The 19907-nt window shown below is 49.5% G+C and overlaps 1 protein-coding gene and 1 long non-coding RNA gene across 14 annotated transcripts in view; one reads left to right on the top strand and one right to left on the bottom strand.

The window, feature by feature from the left end:
- The window catches only part of FRMD4A (FERM domain containing 4A), a 552335-nt gene that overhangs the window by 34115 nt on the left and 498313 nt on the right, over positions 1 to 19907 (bottom strand). For 7 of the 13 annotated variants that reach the window (XM_074942603.1, XM_074942597.1, XM_074942596.1 and 4 more), the window contains 3 exons: positions 17012 to 17088; positions 11706 to 11895; positions 3086 to 3227 (listed from right to left, as the gene is read on the bottom strand). In XM_074942603.1, coding sequence (XP_074798704.1) covers positions 3086 to 3227; positions 11706 to 11895; positions 17012 to 17088 — 409 coding nt within the window. The remainder of the gene's footprint in view (positions 1 to 3085; positions 3228 to 11705; positions 11896 to 17011; positions 17089 to 19907) is intronic. The other 6 variants (XM_074942600.1, XM_074942608.1, XM_074942601.1 and 3 more) reach the window with 1 other exon arrangement.
- Positions 7632 to 11948, top strand: LOC141980892 (uncharacterized). Its single transcript, XR_012637626.1, has 3 exons — positions 7632 to 7769; positions 9896 to 10031; positions 11418 to 11948. It is a non-coding gene; the product is annotated as an uncharacterized LOC141980892 (long non-coding RNA).

Here is a 19907-nt window from a genome sequence, read left to right as displayed (position 1 = left end):
CAGATTGGTGTGAGCAAAGAATCCGGCACTCTGAATTCCTTGGTATGCAGGGGGTTGAAAGTCAACGTACTAACACAGACGCTGCATTGGTGGCGAATAGCTTTTGAGGATGGGAATGCTGCCATCAAGGCTGGGATCTCTGGAGGGGCTCTTGATGTTATTTGCTTTCAGCAGTGGGAGAGCCAAACTCACAAAGAACACCAACAACCCAACACCACACCAGAAACTGCCCCGCCACTGCAATTCCCTGAACAGATACTTGGCACAAACAGTGGATTGTGCGCTGCGTCCTGAGGGACAGGAGAAATAGAAAGGCGTCTCTGTTCACAGGCTAGGAAGAGAATTCCAAAACAAGTTGCTCTCGACTGCAGCCAGCTTAAAACGTAACTCTTATTGCCTGTTTTTGAGGAATTTCAAGTTAGCCACAAAGGACGTTCTGCAGCACGGTTGATGTACAGAGTCAGTATGGATTTGGTTTTGTAGCCAGTGGTTCTCAGAGGGTACATTTCTCTCTGTAATTATGAAAAGATCCTTCTCCCATGTCACATGTTTCCATTCTTGTGGATTTTAATGAGTCTAAGTGATGTCTTCTACACTTCACTTAAATGACCCATCATTGTGATAATAATGCTTTACACTTCCGGCGAGCTTTTCATCCGAGGAGTTTGCAGCCCTTTATAAACCATGAGTCCTCACACCGATCCTAGGAGGTAAGTGATCACTGTTGTACAGATGGTAAAGTTGAGGCACAGCATGGTTAAGAGATTTACCCAGTTATGGAAGAAGCCATCTCGCAGGCAGGAAGCGTTGGAACCAGGAATAGACCCATAGGCAGCAGGTGGTTAGGGCTAGAGCGGGCTCAACCCTCCAAAATCTATTTTTGAGCCACCCTGCTGCCCATGTGCATGCCCAGATCAGCTGGGGAAGCCCCATGTCTAGTGGGGCCAGAGGCAGGATAGGGTGTCATGGGGTGTGGGTCCTCGCCGCTCGCTGGATTCCTGGAAGGTGGAACTAGATTCCTCAGTCCCCAGGGGGTGCTGGCTCCTGACTGGTGCCTCCCAGGAAGGTTTGATGAGACGGGGCGAGAGTCCCAGGCATGGGGAAGGGATCCTGAGGTGACTGGTGGGGAGAGTCCCAGACCAAAGGAGAGGGATACTGAGGAGATGAGGATGGGGAAGGGGAATTCCAGGAGATGGGGGGGAGGCCCTGAAGGGATGGGGGGAAAGGGGCATCCCAGGCAGTGGCGCTGGAGCAATTTTTATAGTGGGGGTGCTGAAGGCGGAAACCATGTATTTGGTTGTTGTTACTACTTGTAGCCGGGGGTGCAGCCGTACCCCTAGTTTCAGCACCTATGGTCCCAGGAGAAGGGGGAGATCCTGAGGGAAATGGGGGGGGGAAAGGAGTGTCCCAGGAGAAGGGAGGAGATCCTAAAGAGAATGGGGCGGGGGGAAGGAGTGTCCCAGGAGAAGGGGGGAAATCCTGACGGGAATGGGGGAAAGGAGTGTCTCAGGAAGAAGGGGGAGATCCTATGGGGATGTGCTAAAAGGAGAATCCTGAGGAGGGGGGAGATCCTCAAGGGATGGGGAGGGGATGCAGAGTCTCCAGGGATGGGGGGAGATACTGAGGGGATGGGGAGAGGGGGAGTCCCAGGATAGGGGGCAGACCTTGAGTTGCTGGTGTGGGAGAAGGAGAGACCATGAGGTGATGTGTGTGTGGGGGGGTGGGGTGAGAAGGGGAGTCCCAGAGAAAGGGGGAGATCTGTGGTTATGGGGAGGAGAAGGGGAGCCCAAGGATAGGGGGCAGACCCTGAGGTGATGGAGGGTAGAAGGGGAGTCCCGGGGGACGGTGGAGATCTTGAGGCCCTGTGTCTGTGTGGCAGGGCCAGGAAGGGGGCAGAGTGGGGCATCACAGGTGGAGGATTTTGCCTGACGGTGGATACATGCCTCAGATGACACTGTGGTGGGCTCCTCTGAATTGCCAAGCAGAGAGGGCCAATGGGCCGGAGCAGGGAGCTGCGGGGAGACTGCAGGGTGGGCTCTGCTGCCTGCAAAGAATATTTTCACCAGTCGCCTATGAATAGACCTCGGGCTCCTGACTCCCAGTCCCCAGTGGTGGAATCCCTTTGACAGGGATCCCTGTTTGGCTTCTTCCATAACTACTGACGATTCCACTTTATAAAGAAGCCAAACTAAGGGGTGTCTAATCCCTCCTGCCACTCATGCTGCTACACTCCTATTTTGAGCCTGCTAGCTCGATCAGAACTAGCACAGGTGTGTCTACTTGAGCTGGAAATGACAGCTTCCAGCTCCCCTTAGCTCTGCAGCCTATTACACACTGAACATCTTGACAGAAGCATCTAAGCATTTTCCACAGGAAAAAACCTTATAAAACTTGGGGCTCTAAGCAGTTTCTAGGTGAACGGTACCTGGAAACTGGCTATTTTGGGAGCTGAGAGGCCAGATGAGCAGGGGGCACTAGCTGGAAGATGAAGAATGAATTTCAGCAGCTAAGAGACAAGGCAGATCAGTGCAGAATCTCTAGAGGAGATTCTGTCTTTCTACTACCAGGCGCCCTCTTCAATCCCCCAGCATGTGCTTCCCAAATGAGCCACAACGACTGATGGACATCAACCCAGTCATGGGGAGGAGGTGGCTCCATAGGCCGGAGGTCGTGAGAGACAGGCTGGGTAGCAGCAGGGAGATGGGTGCGTGAGGGATTTGGAGGAGCAGGGTGTGGGGATAGGTCAGGTAGCAGCAGGGAGCTGAGAAGACTGGAGATGACATCCTGGGGAGAAAGAGGAAACTAGCAGTGAGGATAGGAACGGGGTCACATTGGAGCCTGGATCTCTTGTTGGGTATGGGGGTTTTGGGTGAGGGAGGAGGAGGAGATGAGAGACAGATATCACATACCCAGAGAGACAGAAGCTGAAAGGAAGAATCTTGTTACTGTCAGATTCATTTCTGAAGGGCCCATGTTTCACCTCACCTGGCAGCTCTTGCATAATACAAAGCTACATCTTCCTCTTTTCTCCAGCCGAGGGGCAGGAACCCATATTTCCCATGCAGTTACAAGGTAAAGGACTTACCAGATGACAAAAGACTGCCACTGCTTCCGCTGATAATTTTGCCTTTGCTTCCCATGTTGGCTAGTTTTGAAGTCTTCAGTGTTCCAGTTTCAGTCAGATCAATAGCGATTTCACTTAGGCTTCTCGCAGCATGGATCTTGGACTGGGAATAGACACAGAGCTGAGTTTTACACTCTGGCGTTGCTTTAAGAGTCACAGAAGCAAAGAATCATTTCACCGTGGCAGGAAACAGGCCCCCAAAAGCCAACTCAGATTACTTTCCCAAGAATGGAAGGAAACTGGCACTCGAATGTCCACGTTGTCTACTGCCCTTGTTGTGTTTAGAATCTGGGGGCAATTCTGCCATTGCTTCTTTGTTCGTTAATATCTCTGATTTGCCAGGGACTCCTTTCCCCTCTTCCCTGCCCTTAAATCAGAGAACCACATCCAGAAAATCTGAATGTTAAGAGCTACAGTAAGAAACCACCAAAAATGCCAACATAATTAGCATCCTTCTCGCTGGGTAGCCTCAGTGCAGAAGCCATCCAGTGCCCACTAAAGTCAACAGGACTCTTTCCATTGGCTACAGTCAGCTTTGTATCTGGGCCTGAATGAGCACAAAGATTTACTTAGGCCCCCACACGGTCCCTTCATAATAAGGGTTGGGAACACTGGTAGGAAAATGTGGCGCCCATGATGTATCTGGTAAGAACAGAGGACTTCACTCTGCAGGGCTGTATAAAGCTCTACAGCAGAAAGCAATGCAAGGCTTCAGTCCTTTACTATGGCTGTGCAGACTACAGGTTTGTCTTCACTGCAGTGGCTAGCTTGAGTTCCTCCACTAGCCCCACTTCCGCTGAGAGTGGCCACACTGTGAAACAACACGTTAGCCACACGGAGGGCTTTGACAAGCAGCACAGTGGGACTGGATCAGCAGACTCACTGGATCAGCGGCCGATGAGTTGTGGTACCTTGAGTTGCAGCCGGTAGCTGCATCCCCACTGCATTACTAGCTCTAGGGTCAGCAGTGCTAGAGCTTCGACCACCCACACCCCGGATGGGCCAGCTAGCTCGAGCTGAAAGCACCACTTAGCTCCAGCTAGAGATATCTGCATGTGGACAGGGTTGGGTTGGGGCCAACACTTGAAGTATTCCATGAGCGATGCTGCTGTGAAGACAAGCCCTAGATATTAGCAGTGTTTTGTATGTACATGACAATTTTAGTCAGTTCTTGTGTCTGGATTACGCACCCCATCTACCTTACAATAGGAATTGCCAGATTGCCAATGGTCAGTCTAGCCCCGTATCCTGTCTCTGATAGGGCCCAGCTCCAGATGCTTTAGAGCAGCGGTTCTCAAACTTTAGCAATCCGAGGACCCCCATTTTGATTTAAAATTTTTCACGGACCACCCCAAGCCGGCTTCTAATTTTCTCTGGGGGTGCTCAACCCCCACTCAGCCCCAGGCCTCGCTCCCACTCCACCCTTTCCCCCAAGGCCCCACACCCGCCCCACCTCTTCCTGCCCCACCACTGCCCTGCCTCTTTCCGCTCCCTGCCCTGAGCACACCCTACCCCCGCTCCTCCCCCTCCCTCCCAGCACCTCCTGCACGCCGCGGAACGGCTGTGCAGGAGGTGCTGGGAGGGAGGGGGAGGAGTTGGTCAGCAGGGCTGGTGGCCCTGGACATAACTCACAGACTCCCTGGAGTACCCTCGTGGATCCCCCAGGGGTCTGTGGACCCCCGTTTGAGAACCTCTGCTTTAGAGAAATGTGCAAGAAACCCTGTACTAGGCAGTTATGGAAGAATCAGCCCATGTGGAAAGTTTCTTCCCCCCCTTCAATTAATTAAGAACTGGCTTATGCAAGGACGGATTAATCTTTTGTGGGCCCTGGTGCCTGGAGAGTGGCCCTGCCCCACGCTCCATCCTGAGGCCCTGTCCCTGCTTAGCCTCTTCCCCCCCCCCCCCCGCAAGGTCCCGCCTGCCACTCACATGAGGAGGAGGGGGCGGAGTAGAGTGAGCAGGAGGCTGGGGGAGGAAGGGGGTGGAGAGGAGTGAGTGGGGCCTCGGGGGGAAGAGGCCGAGCAGGGGTGGGGTCTCGTGGGCAGGGTGCGGGGTGCAAGGCCATCGTCTGGGCGCCAGGGCTCCTTATGAGTGTGGGCACAGTACCATTGTAAACCCAGTATTCTGTACATTGTAAACCCTATTCTGTACATTGGTTATTAAATCCACTAAATAAACTAAAAAGCCAGGCTAAGCAAACAGAAATTCCTCCACCAAAAAGAACCCAATTGGATGTGATTTGAGCACGCTGGACATGGATCCGAGAGCTGACTGTCATTCAGCCTCTGCTATGGAAATTGGTTTTTCTTTCAGACTAGTTTTGAACCTAAAATGCTTTTAACAGCTAACCCCCAGTTTTACAGAGGTCTCAGGGAAGGCTTCCCATCTGAACACTTTGTAAAATCCTGGATTCAGACAGCTGGGTGCCCAGGCCCAGCTCATAAGAACCTGAACCTCCACTGCTGTGTGGAGCTTCAATTAATGCAACCCTAAGGATATGCTGACCTTTGGTTAACCTGGAGTTTCTATTAACTCAGAGAACTGTTGTCACACTGTGCCGAACGATCCGGGATTTGCCAGTGGCCTGAAAATCTTCATTTCATGTCTAATTTTTGGGCCCAGTTGTGGAACCTGTCTCTCCATTGGTGGGCATTTACATTAGCAGTCCCATTTGATGCAGTAGGACTACTTGGGTAAGTAATTCCTCCCCCAGGCTAGGAGAGGTACTATAGCCTCAATGTTTTCAAGGCAAATGTTCACAATGTTTGGAAGTCTGATTTGGACAGGCACCCAAAAACTAGGCTGCTTATGTCCATTGGAATGAAAACAGGGAATCCTAGAAATCTTGCAAGAAAACCTGGTTCTAGGAGATATCCAGCCTTACTTTGTGCTCTGAAAAAGTTCAGATAGTTTAGATAGGTGAAGGAAGGCAGAAGGGTCTAGCACTGGGAAAGGAGAGTTCTATGCTCCATTCTTGGCTCTTACTAATTTGCCATGTGACCTTGGGCAAGTCACTTAACCTCTCTGCCTCAGTTTCCACATCTGTGGAATAATAAAGGGGATAAAATGGATCCCTACTTCACAGGGGGTTTTAGGCTTAATTCATGACTATATGTAAACGTAGTGCTTTGAGATCCTCAGATGGAAGGTGCTAGAGAAGTATTACTAGTCACACATCCTCTATCTATCTATCTTAGGTAATTATGTGGCATTCATTACTGTAATATCTGAGCACCTCACAATTTTTAACGTATTTATCCCCACAACACCCCTGTGAGATAGGGAACTGTTATTAACCCCATTTTACAGATGGGGACCTGAGGCACAGAGAGATTAAGGGCTGCATGCCGAGCCTCCTAGCCATTCAGCCTGCCTCTCCAATAGTACCTGCATCACCTCAGGTCAGAAACATTGGGGGAACAGTCTTTCAGCCTCTTGGCCTTGCTGTTTCTGGTCAAAACTGAGAAGTGCTGAGGGACGTGAAACGGAACAATATTTTTAAAAGACATTCCCTTCACAACTTTTGAAGGTTCAATCTCAGTTCTAGCTAGTGGGTCAGCTTGCTTCATATTTTGTCTGAACTGACTATCCATAGAATCATAGGGTTAGAAGGGACCTCAGGAGATCATCTAGTCCAACCCCCTGCTCAAAGCAGGACCAATCCCCAATTTTTGCCCCAGATGGCTCCCTCAAGGACTGAACTCACAACCCTGGGTTTAGCAGGCCAATGCTCAAACCACTGAGCTGTCCCTCCCCGCACTCGCTGACCAGGATCCTGCGCATGACCTGCTTGATATTGGCCATCTACTATCTATCTGTTTGGCTAGTCTGATTTTCAGGGGTGACAAGTCTTTGAGCTATTCACACATTAGTGACTTCTTATCCTCATACAGCATGTGCTGCATGTATTTGTATTACAACTTCAGGGAGACGCCCTGTGGCTCAACCCCACTGATCTCCAGGGTGTAAATCCGAGCAGAAATTGGGCCCATCTATCAGACTGCGCATTGGCTAACGTCCTTATAGAACAATGCTGAGCAGAGGTAGTAATACTAGATGGTACAGTCCCTTACTGGCATGCAGACCCTGCTAATTGCTGGAAACACGCCCTCCTTTGTGTGTGCGTGTGTAAAGTTAGTGCTGATAAAGATCCTGGCCAGAAGTTCCTGGAGCCTGAAGTCCGCTACTCATTCAGACAACAGCAAGGAGAAGTACAACTAAGAACAGGCAGTGCAAGCTTCCCCAGTAAAAGCCTGATCCAAAACCCACTGAAGTCAGAGGAAAGACTCCTCTTAACTTTAACAGGCTTTGGATAGGACTCAGGTCCACAGTCTCACTAACGTACCTAGAGGGAACACTTCTATAAAGGAGAAGGGTTTAGTTTCTACATTGCTTCTACCCTTGGCCTCTCGGTTGCCTTACAATGATGATGATTAACTTATGGGCTTTTTGTACTTTGGAGGGAACAGGACTCAAATCAATTAACTCATTTCACAGAGGCCACTGAACAGCTAGTTATGCGGCCGGGGCTGGATTTGTAATGGCAGCTCAGCAGTTAAAGGCTAGACTATATCCCATTACCACTCCCCTGGGCCATTCAGTCCCCCAATTCTGAAAATTTTGAATGAATCATTGCACAGATCTGGTAAGTCTCATTTATTTGGAGGGAAACTTGCTCATTTGGGATTAATTTCAAAGCAGTTTTTAAGATCAGTGGTGCCATTCCAATGAGGTCAGATGGTCTACGGAACCTGCAGTCGCACGAGGGATGGATTGACACCATGGATCAGTTTGGCCTTTTCACTTGTGCTGAAGGATTTTGTGCTGTGTGTGTTTCAACGGGACATTTAGACTCTCCCTCATCTTTTCTGACAATTTAAGCTCATTTAAGCTCCGTGCAACTGGAGAGTCCTGCTGCATTCAAGAGCATCTGTGTTATCAGAAAGTCCCACAAAAACAAGTCCCTTGAGACCAATATGGCAAATGTTTGACTGACTTGGTGTAGTCACCAGTGCATAGACATGGCTCTTTGTCTTGCCGACTTTGTCTGCTCTGTGCAGAAAAAAGGGGAACTGACAAGAATTTTGCACCATGAAAAGTTCATTCAGAGAGCTGGAAGTCTTGTAAACTTCCACATTCTGCTTGAATTCCAGAACAGAGCAGATAGAAACAGTAGCAGTAAGAGTTCAGGGTCTCCAGGGGCTGGCAAAATGCTCAATTGTGCATACGATTGTGAACAAAAGCTGTGGATCGGTTTTGCTGCAAGCGGGTCAAAACCAATGCATATTATTTATTTTGTTTTTTAAATCCAGTAGATTGGCTTTGCAAGCAGAGCTGTGCCAAATGTCACAGCAACATCTGAAAAGATGCAGGACTTGCTTGGTTTCAGGTTTTGTTATGAACTCAGAATTCAGGCCCGGTTTGTCAGAATGAATTGTGTCATACAGTGCTGCATCTAATCTCATCTCAATTGCTAGAACCAATCTGGGCCCAGTTTTGAGCAAGTTTCAGCAGGTTTATTGTCTTTTGTCAAAACCATGTGAAATGACAAGTTTTGTTGCAAAACCAGGAAATCCTGTATGTTTTGCTTTCAAGTTGGGATTAATCTAAAGGTGCAACTGAGGGCTTGTCTCCACTGCAAAGTTGTCGACGAAACTTTTGTCTTTCACAGGTACTTTAAAAAGGTCCCCTGCGAAAGACAAAATGTTTTGCCGACGCAAGTGGCAGCATGGACGCGGCGCTCCTGCTAACGCCGCTCGTGGGGCTAGAAGTATTTTGTCGGCAAAAGGGCTGACAAAGTACTGAAAAAGAGCTTTGTTGCTAAAATCTGCATGGTGTAGACAAGCCCTCAGAGTGAAATTTTAAAGGGGTGCAAACCCAAGTGAACTGAAAAAAATATTTGCACAAACCACTAAGAACTGAAGCCATCAAGTATCTCACAGCTTCACTTTGGAGTGTCCATTGCTGGTTTTATAAAACAAACACACCCAGGAACAACACTTTGATCTGCTTGATTAGCCCTACTGAGCTATTAAACTTAGAGCACTATAAAACTTACATTTTATAGTGCTCTAATTTTCTGGCTCAGGGGTGTGAAAAATCACTCCCCTGAGCGCAGCAAGTCAGAGAGCTTTAAAGCGCTAGTGTAGACAGGCTCCCAGTGCTCGGAGCTAATCCCCTGGTGGAGGTGGATTACCAGGAGCGCTGGGAGAGCTCTTCCCTATGCTTGCACGCGACCACACTCGCACTTCAAAGCACTGCCGTGGGAGCATTCCCGTGGCAGCGCTTTGAAGTTTCCAGTGTAGACATACCCTTAAATGAGCCCAGCAGAGAAGTTTATCCATCAGTCTTGGCAATGTCCCTTAAAGATGGGGACAACAGACTAAAATCCCAACCCTTTCAGAGAAAGGGACAAAAATATTTGTGTGTATTAACATCAAAGCAATAGCATGACAGTGGGATTATTGCGACAAAGCGTTCTGACAGGGTCACAAACATGACTGATTGACTGAAGATAGCTGGTGGGCGGTGTCGCCTGTGGGCGTGAGAGAGAGATCAGATGCGCACTCACAATCTGAAACACAATCTGCTGGCAACAAAAGAAGCTAGCCATGAGAAGTTCCGGACACTCAAAACCCACCCTCCCACCAAGAGGAGGGGAATCTGCTTTTGTTTGTTGGTAGCTTCTGATTTTGAAAAAGAGCTAGGCACTTTGAAAGTCCCCACAGGCTCTAATGTTCCAGGCTACATACAGGTTTCTCCTATTCACAGCCGCGTAGGGAGGCGAGGAAAGTGCAGCTGCCCATGACGTCCACCTGGAAGGCAAAGCTCCAGTGCTGAAAGTGGGGGAAATAAAGTCAGAAGATGAAAGGATGGAGCACATCTCCCTGGAAGTGGGGCGCAAAGGGTATGAATATTTGGAACTTCCTGGGGAACAAGGGGAGAGCAGATGAGAGTTCAAGAATCTGGTGGCCCCACTAGACAATTCCTACAGTGCCTCTAAGCTTTGTTACACCAGCAATGTTCATATTTAAAGGGACATCACCTGTTTCAAAATCATACGTCTGTCTGAAAATTATCTCCCTGCTGCTCTTCCAGGGTGGGTACACCTAAAAATATAACTGAACAGGATTAGAGAGAGGGGAAAAATACATTCCTCTCTATTTTTTGACGTTGTTTCCATTGTGCATTGGACAGCACTTTGTATATAACCAGATTAATGCTATGTCTACACTATAAAAATAAGTCCACCTATGTTAGGTCAACTTACATCCACTGCATTAATTACTGCGGTGGCTGATGTCCTCACCAGGAATGCTTCTACCAACTGAAGAGAGGCGGGAGGGGGCTAAGAGCAAGGACTCTCAGCTCCAAGCAGCTCTCCACTGGGAGCCCAGCTGCTCTCCGAGGCTTCTCACCTCCGCGCTTCCAGGCAGGAGCGGTGGAAAGCCGCCCGGGGCTTCTCGCCTCCAGCGGGGAGATCCACACTGGGAGTCCAGTTGGCTGCCATGCTCCCAGCGGGGAGCAGGGACCCCAGAAGGCAGCAGGGCTCACAGTGGGGAGCCCGGGCAGCAGCCCAAGCCGGGAGCCTGGGTGGCAGCCTGACTTGGAACGGAGACCAGGCAGCAGCCCGGGGCCTGGCTTTGAAGCCCTGGAATTGACAAGAATGGCAGCCAACAGCCGATGTAAGGAACACAATGTCTACATAGACACTGCATCACCCTAACTGCACAAACATAAGCCCTACGCCTCTTGTGGAGGTGGTTTTATTATGTCAGCCTAGCAAGGAAGTTACATTGGCAGGAGTGTCAAGTATCAGGGGGTAGCCGTGTTAGTTTGTGTCCACAAACCCAACGAGGAGTCCGGTGGCAACTTAAAGACTAACAGATTTATTTGGGCATAAGCTTTCGAGAGTAAACCCTCGAAAGCTTATGCCCAAATAAATCTGTTAGTCTTTAAGGTGCCACCGGACTCCTCGTTGGTTTTTATCAGCAGGAGGAGCATTTCAGTGTGTACACTTCCACTGTTTTGTTTACAAAAACTGTGTAGTGTAGAAAAGACCTAAATATTTCAGTTGTATGGTCAGTTAGTCAGTTTGTCCTTCACACCACAAAAAGGGGGAGAAAAACTATTCCCCTAGGGAAGTGTGATTATAACACCACAGAATGATGCCGGGGAGGAGGAACGGGACGGGACGGATGGACCCGAGACTCAGAGGCAGATGTAGAACCTGAAAGTACTTTTAACAGATTTATTTGAAACGGATCTGACTTCACGGTGGTATCTCTTTCAGAACTGGAGAATACGCTGAAACAATACGGAGAGGAACGCAATCATGTTTGGCTATTCTGGTTTGTTCCAACTAAGCCCTCAGACCCCGCCGATAGGCCTCTGGGGAAATCAAACTCCCTTGTTCTGGCACAAAACTGACAGTATTTTAAGCTATTCCACCCTCATTTCGTTAGAAGCATAAAATGAGGCAGCCCAGGAACCACGCTGTGGCCTGGAACCCGCAGCTCGGAGATGTGGTGAGTGAGCGGGAGCCATCTACAGCGCGCTCCCCTTCCAGTGAGTGTCTTACCTTACTCTGTTTTCTGTCCAGGTAGAACTGGTGCTGGCTAATGGCCATAGCCCAGATGGACTTGATCAATGCAGGACAGGCGTACCATGTATGCACGGCAATGCCACTGTGCCCAAACGTTCTCCTGGTCACAGACGCCCTAGACAGGAGGATAGAATGAGCTGTGTTTGTGCCAGGGTTTCCTCTGACTCTAAACAGAGAACGAAAAAAATGATCAAACAGCAGGTTGGCCTGCAGAATAAAACCAAGGACCGTGCCGAAAAAGCTGCTCCCCTTATTGTTCTGGGCTAAGGGAAAAATCACAGAAGGGAAACGGCGGCCACCTACAGCAATTGAGCCTTTATTTTACATTGCACGTTGACGTGCAAGCTGCCGAACCTGAAAAGCACTAACAGTGATTGCAACAATATCTCGGGGTAATATGGTCTAGTGGACAGAGTTTGGATTGGAGTCAGGACTCCTGGGTTCTCTTCCCAGCTGTGCTTCTGATGCCCTGCGCATCCTTGAGAAGTCACTGAGTCCAAAACTGCTAAAAGTATGCATCTCCAGCTTCCCTGGACATGGGATTGGGATCAAGCCACTAGTCTATGAGGTCCAGCACTCTCCCTGACAAAAAACCCGACTTGGTCAGGTAAAGGGGCCTCTTTACTTGACCCTGGCTGGGCGTAGTGGAGGAGGCCAGTATGGAAAAGGCTGAGAACACTGCAATATAGGATAACACAGAAACCTGATACCAATTGTCATGGACTTTTGTTTGTGGGGTGTGGCCACGCAACACAGGGTGGTAGTCAGGTGGTGCAGTGGTGGGGGGTGTCTTTGCACAGTGCGAGGAGTAGTGAGGTGGTATCGCTGTGATGGTGAGGGGGTGCATCTGTGGTGTGCAGGGGTAGTTAGGGGGTGCAGCTGTGCAATGGACAAGGGTGAGCAAGAGAATCTTTCTTCGATGCCCAGAGGTGATAAGATTCCCTGCTGAAGCCCAGATTCCCCCCCCAACACACTCTGACCCCCCTTCCCATCTCTTGGCTACAGCCTTAACTGGCTCGTCAGCATCCTAACTTTCACTTCCAATTCCATGCTATATCTGTAGGTGTTCACGTGCTCCTGATTTAATTTCTTTTTGTGGAAGTGGGAGCTTGAGAAATCGACGCAGGAAAAAAAAAAAAGCCAAATTGCAGAGGAAAACTGAAACTAAGCTAAGAACAACTACAGAAAAAACAAACAAACCCCAAATCCCAAACCCTGCGGATCCAGAACTGAAACTGCCAGCCCAGGCTCGGCTTTGCAGACCACGGCCACCGTTGTGTCTGGGGCCATTTCAATGGCACATTTTTAGGACAGAACCAAATCGGAAGCACTAAACAATGTAGGGTTTAAAGTTTTCCAGCTGAATGTGCAGATGAACAGGCAGATGGTCACTGCTCAGAATCCAGCGAGCGGTAATCGGGGGCGAGGGCTGGAAGACTCAGAATGCTGAGAAACAGCATGATCCAGGAGCCAGGTGAAAGGCTGTCACTGTTGGTATCATGTTTCGGTGTTATCCTATGTCCAGTGCTCTCAGCCTTTTCCATACTGCCACTGCTTACCCCTCCCCCCTGCACAGAGCCGGGAGCTAGCTGGAAATGCCCCCCCACTGAGCACTATGGTCACAAACCTCTCCCACCAGTTCTCGATTCCCTGGGAGTTGAAACATCCAGAGTTGAGAGCCCCTCCTCTATTGTTAGGAGCTTTATATTTAAGCACCTTGGCCCAGACACACTGGCACACTCCGGAGGCTTTGTGCTGGTCTAGTAATGCAAAGCAGCCACAGCGTACTGGTGAATTGAGCTCCTTATATATCCAGGGCCAAAGGCCCAGTTCAGCAAGGTACTTAAGCATGTGCCTAACTCTAAGCACTGAGTAGTTCTACTGAGATCAGATTTAATTACTTGCTTTGACCTCTTGGAAATGTCTTCCTCAGATGATTCTCCTAATGTCTTCCTCCTCTTACTGTAGAGAGTAACAGTTTACATTTCTGTAGTGACTTCCACCCAAGGATCTCAAAGCACTCTACAATTATGAATGAATTAATCCTTTCAATGCTGCTCTTCTTCCCCAATAAATATTATCCCCAATCAACAGATGAGGAAACCGAGGCTATGACTACACTACCACTGGATCTACGCTCCGGCGATCGATGCACCAGGGGTCGACTTAGCGGGTCTACTGAAGACCTACAGATCGCTCTCCGGTTGACCCCGGTACTCGATCCCGAATGAGAAAAGTAAGGTAAGTTGACGAGAGAGTGTCTCCCGTTGACCCACCATGGTGTAGACACTGCAGTAAATCGACCTAAGCTACATCAACTCCAGCTAGGTTATTCACATAGCTGGAGTGGAGTAACTGAGGTCGACTTACTGTGGTAGTGTAGACATAGCCTAAGACACAGTTAAATGACTTGCCCAAAGGAGAAGGTCATTTGCAGCTCAAGGAGTATAACTCATGCCTTCTGACTTCCAGCCTTGTGCATTAACCACTCACCCACACCCCTCCTTCCTTACTATTCTGCTTGTGAGCGTGGGGAAGCTGACTCAGACTCTGGTTTGGGCTGACTCAAAAGAAATGCTGAGAGCACGCTGTTCTGGCCATGTCCCCACCCCACAGACTACGCAATTTAGCATGAAAAAGTCCACGCCCCTCCACCCCCACCCCCCCGGCCAGGAGACTAGAATCTGCAATATGTTCCTTCAGGATTCCCAGCTGATAGTGCAACGTGGGCTACTGTTTTACACTAGAATCGGCAGTCTGATACAAGGCATTAGAATTAAACATGTGCTGTCTGGCTTTTACATTCAACACGCTTCTATTCTACCCAGTGAAAAATTAACAGAGTAAAAATCATTTGCACAATATAGTGCCTAGTCCACATGGAATACAGGACATGGCATTTATGCAACTCAGTAAAGGTTACAGGGAAAGGAATGGGGAGGTTTTCTATGTCAGGGATCCAAACCACCTAAATTCAGATTGCAAGCAGTTTGGGATAGGAGCGGTTCGACTGTGCACAGATATAATGGGTGACCATATTTTCTCGCGTGCTATTGAGTTGCAAATTTAATATTGTCTTCATGTCTCATAACTACTTGCCTTCCTTTCTGGAGTGCTCTTTTAGTAACTCTGATTAGTCCCAACTTAAATGACACATTCTGCCTTAGGGTCGAGAGTGTCTGTGGGTCTCTGGTTTGTTTGTGGTATGGGCTTCCGCAGGACTGACTGCGGACCAAGGGTCTGACTGGGTAAGGGAATGCAGGGCTCCTGATTCAGCAGGGTACCTAAGCATGTGCCTAACTTTAAACACATTCATAGCTCTGTTGGCTTCAATGGGACTACCCATGTTCCTAAAGTTAGGCATGTGCTTAAGTATTTAGCTGAACCGGGGCCAGGAACAGGACCAGTGGGACAGGACAGCCTGGTTTACACACCGTTTTTGTACTGCTTTAACAAATGTACAGAAAGAAGCCATACTGATATAAGTCCCTTTAGAAGGGTGGGTGGTTGTACAGATACGCTGAGGCACAAAAACTGTATGTAGACTAGCCCTAAGAGAAATACACCAGAGCTGCCATGGCTGTACTGCCCACACCTCTGGCCCAGAGCCTGTTGCCTCTGATCTGGAACCATTATTACCGCAGGTGACAGATCCGGCACTTTCCTGCAAAATCTTTGGGAGATCTCACTGTACTGTTTATGTAGCATTGTGGGCCAGGGCTTGTACGTCACTCCATGGGGGAGGGTGACCATAGCTCCTCCAGGAATTGATAACAGTCTGGGGGGGTGATTAGGCAATTTCACAGAGGATGTGAACAACGGCCAAAGAAAAGGCTTTTGGATCAACAACCTGAGTTTAAACTGACTCAGGGCCCGTGGTGTGATCCAGCAAACGGACAGGACCTTCTGTCCAAGGGGGGAGCCCCAATCCTGGGAAGGGTTGGAAAGTTTTGGCTTATTGAGGCCCCATAAGACTGCCGGGTGACCTCTGGTCAGTGTTTAGCAGGCATGCATACAGGAACTTCTGTTGGTTTTTGTTTTCTTTCATCTTAAGAATCAATGGGCTTGCTTAGGAAGGGCTGGGTGGTAACAATCATGCTGTTCACAGCATTCGAAGAGAAAGCGAAGCACAGACACTGGCCTGGCTTGCCGGGAATACCACAGTGTAGGAACTGTGCAGCCTGGAAAACCCCCTGGTCAGGAGGCAGAGAGACATGGGTCTCTGCCCAAGAGAGGTCATGGCTGGGAGCCTGAAAGTGCGTGCCCTTGGTGGACCATGGAGGTGGAATACAGGTATAGTTGCCCTTAACTGTGACCCCCGCCAAACCACATAAGTGGCACAACAGACAGTGATCTTTGTTGTAACATGAACTAGGATTGCAGGCTAACGAGCTGCAAAACATGTTACAGGGCAGCACCTGAATTAAATCTGAGCTGGAAAGACAGGACCAGCTTCTTCTACCCTGGCTCTTGCTGAGTAATACCTTGCTTTGCAAGTTGATTTTAACAGGGACTACTTGTGGAGTCATGTGCTACACACAATGGGAACCTTTCTGCTCATTTCAATGGGCTTTGGATCAGGCTTAATATGGGCAAGACTCTGACCCAAAGTGATTAAAAGTGTTACAGACATCTTAACTTGCAAGCCGTCTCCCAAATTAGAGTACGCAACAAAGAAACCTATCTCATTCAGGAAACCAGGCTTAGATCCAGCTCTCACTTCTACCTGCATTCCCTTCAGTGAATTACTCCGGAGTCACACGGGGGTACTCCAGTTCTGAATATGCCCCTCAGTCTCTGAAGTTGTAAGTACACTGAGATCCTCTAGCTAAGAGCCTCACATTAGCACATGGACTGCCAGGAAGATTCTCAAAGGCATAAATGAGCTCTGCAGATAGCTAACTTTTGCGAGCAATTTGCAAGAGGGCGTTAGCTCCGCAGCAGGTTAGAAGAAAAGAAAAGGGGGAAAACAAAACAAAACAAAAACAGACCGTACGGCTAAACGATCGCGCTATATGTGAAGCACATGCTGGAAACTGACAGCAATCACCAGCCATAAAAATCGCATCCACTTGCATTCACCGCCGCAACCGACCCGGTACAGAGCCCAGGCGCAGGTTTCATTCAATTCCCTCAGTGTCCCCCTAGAACAGTTGCTGTCCATCACACACATGGAACCAGCCGCTCCCCTCCCTCCCGTGCGAACGGGCACCAATCCGGATTACAACCCAGCGCGCGTGGAAACCCGCCTCAGGCAGGCTGGCTGTCGGCGGCCGGCTTACCTGCGTGGGTCGTGAACTTCCACGGAAAACTTCTTCTCTCGGAAGTACAGGTTCTCTAGCTGCCTCCATTGGAAGATCTGCCGGGGAAAAGCCTCGGGTGAAATGCAGAGCTCATTGCCGCGGCGCGGTACCTCCCCCCGCGCGGCTTCCTCGGCTCCCTCCTCGCTCCAGGAGGCGCAAAGCAGAAATCTCTTTAGCCAGGCAGGGCGCCGCGTGGGTGCGGATTTCCCTGCCCGCCCCCACCCCAACCAGAAACAAACCAGCCCCCCCCGCGCCGCCAGCCCTTTGTTCGCCTTGCACAACACCCCCCACCCCCGCCCCGCCCCGCCTCGGGAGTAAGCAGCCGCCAGCTACCAGCGGTGCTGAACTGAGCTTCCTCCCGCGCCCGGTGCTGAAACCGGGGGGTTGAGCGCCGGCCCTTCCTGCCCGCCAACGCGCGGCAGCCCCGGACTCGGGCCTTGGAGCCGCCTGTCTGCGCGGGGCGCGGGCGGCTGGGTGACCCGAATGCCTCGGAGCGAGCAGCCTCGGCTGGGCTCGCGGACAACGCAGCCGAGGGCCCGCTCCCCGGGAGCGGCTACGTGCCAGCAAAGTTTCAGCCACATGCCGGGCGGGAGGGAAAGGCCGGGGTCTGGGCGCCCGTGCACCTCGCCTGGCTCCCGCCACGCCGTTTCATCCCCGATTGCATTCGGCTACGATTCGAGTCCGGCACGGCTTGGGCAGGGCCCGGGAGGGTCTTTCGGCTCTGCAGGGGAAAGCCGCAAGGGGGGAAGCAAAGAAGGAATCTTGGTCGAGGAGCTCAATTCCTTCAGCAGCAACAGAATTCCCAGCTCGCTCTCTTTTTTTAACAGGGCTTAATCAGATATAAACCCACAAAAGCCACCAAAAGACAAGCAGGAGGCCTTCCCTTTTACCTGCAAAGAATGCGCGCTTGGCATGCCTGGTAGCAAACCATGTAGCACTCCACCTTGACACGCTTTCCCAGGGAAGAAGAGATTTAGAGGAGCCCAGGAGATATTTTGTGGGCCAGATCCCCAGCTAATGTAAATTGCCTCTGCTGAGGATTGACAGGTGAGCTCGTATTTAGAGATGAGCTTTCATCTGTGATTAACTGCCAGCTTTTACAAACATGAATTAACCTCGCAATGTATTATTTCTGTTTATTATGGTCGTAGGGTGGCCAGAGAGCACGTGTGAAAAATCAGGACCGGGGTGGGGGGTAATTGGTGCCTATATAAGACAAAGCCCCAAATATCGGAACTGTCCCTATAAAATCAGGACCTCTGGTCACCCTATAGGGTAGTCCCCATTGTGCTAGGCACTGTACAAACACAGAATGACAGAGGCCCAACCCCTAAAGAGCTTACAATCTGCATGCACAAGACAGAGCAAAGACAGAAGAGAAGGACAGAACATACAGCAGAAAGAACAACACAATCGCTGCAAATGTCATGATGTTTCTGAGGCATCCTCTGATTATGATTATTACAACCATCCTACAGAGAGGTTCATTGACTTGCCCGAGGTCACATTCTGAGTCTGTGACAGCGCCAAGAATAAAACCGAGTTCCGGACACTCAGGCTACTTGTTTCAGCCACTAAACAACACTCTTTCTCCCCTTTGATTGAGAAAAGGCAGCAATCACCCGCAGCATGAATGGGTATCTTGGATTCCTTCATCTCTGCCCCAGATTAATCATGGACAAATTGCAAGGCTGCAAGCCCTGCAATGGTCATGTATCTGCTGCTGAACAGAAGCACCAGATCCCACCCTGTCTAAGCAAACGCTCATAATAAAAGCAGCTCCAGGTGAATTCCTATCCTAAGGAAGAAGCAGTAGCTTGTTACTTTGAGATAAACCAAAACCGCCCACCCGTCAATATCGAAGTTACAAAGATAACTCAGTTAAACAGAAGATGTGCTTTGATCTTCATTGATTGATCAGCCATGGGGGAGGAGGAGGGTGGAGATCTAAAAACTAAAGCTATCTACAGCATAGATACAGGTTTCAGAGTAACAGCCGTGTTAGTCTGTATTCGCAAAAAGAAAAGGAGGACTTGTGCCACATTAGAGACTAACCAATTTATTTGAGCATAAGCTTTCATGAGCTACAGCTCACTTCATCGGATCCGTTAGCATAGATACAAGTATTCTCCCCTGTCACTACTGCAGTGGCACTGGAATTCAAAACCCGCCAGATGTTTGTGTTGTGAAAGTTTCCAACCAAGAGATGTTTTTTTAATATGGTGGGTGTAGAGAAGGGTGGAGGGTGGAGAACACACGCCAGCACCTCGTGACCCCTTGGCACACAATCATGCTCTCCAGATAAAACTCCAGATGCCCGGAATAGCTGCTGGGGACTTGTCTCACTTTCAGTGCAGCAAAAGTTGCTCAGTTACACTGCGTTCTGCAGTTGTCCCCGTGATCCAGCTGAGGCTGGCAAAATAATAAAATAATAATATAATAATAAAAACCCCAAACAAAACCCAGAAGTGCAACATTATCATTATGGAGCTAATTTGTTTCCCAGGTGGAAAAATTAATCACTACACAGAAATGAACTAGCCACTTCTGAGACATTTTCCTCTCATTAAAATAACCCACAAATAACAAGGGCGCATGGAAGCATCCATGACGTTATGCAGAGGGGAAAGATGGCCTTGTGGTGAAAGCACTGGGAGTCACGTGATCCGAGTTCAATTCTCCACTCTGCCAAGGGCTTCCTGTGTGACCTCGGTCAAGTCACATAAGAGGCGGATTTCCAAAGTCACCAATGGTAGCTAGCCATTTGTGCCTTGGAAAATTTCCCTCAGTCTCTCTGTGCTTCCAGTTGTCTATTTGTAACATGGGGATACAGTAACCCTACCCAAGTACCCATTCTCACAGGGCAGGGGAGATG

The sequence above is a fragment of the Natator depressus genome, chromosome 1, assembly GCF_965152275.1.
Source record: "Natator depressus isolate rNatDep1 chromosome 1, rNatDep2.hap1, whole genome shotgun sequence".
Taxonomy (NCBI): Eukaryota; Metazoa; Chordata; order Testudines; family Cheloniidae; genus Natator; species Natator depressus.
Note: the sequence above shows the minus strand (reverse complement) of the source record. Positions and strands in the feature narration are given on the sequence as shown.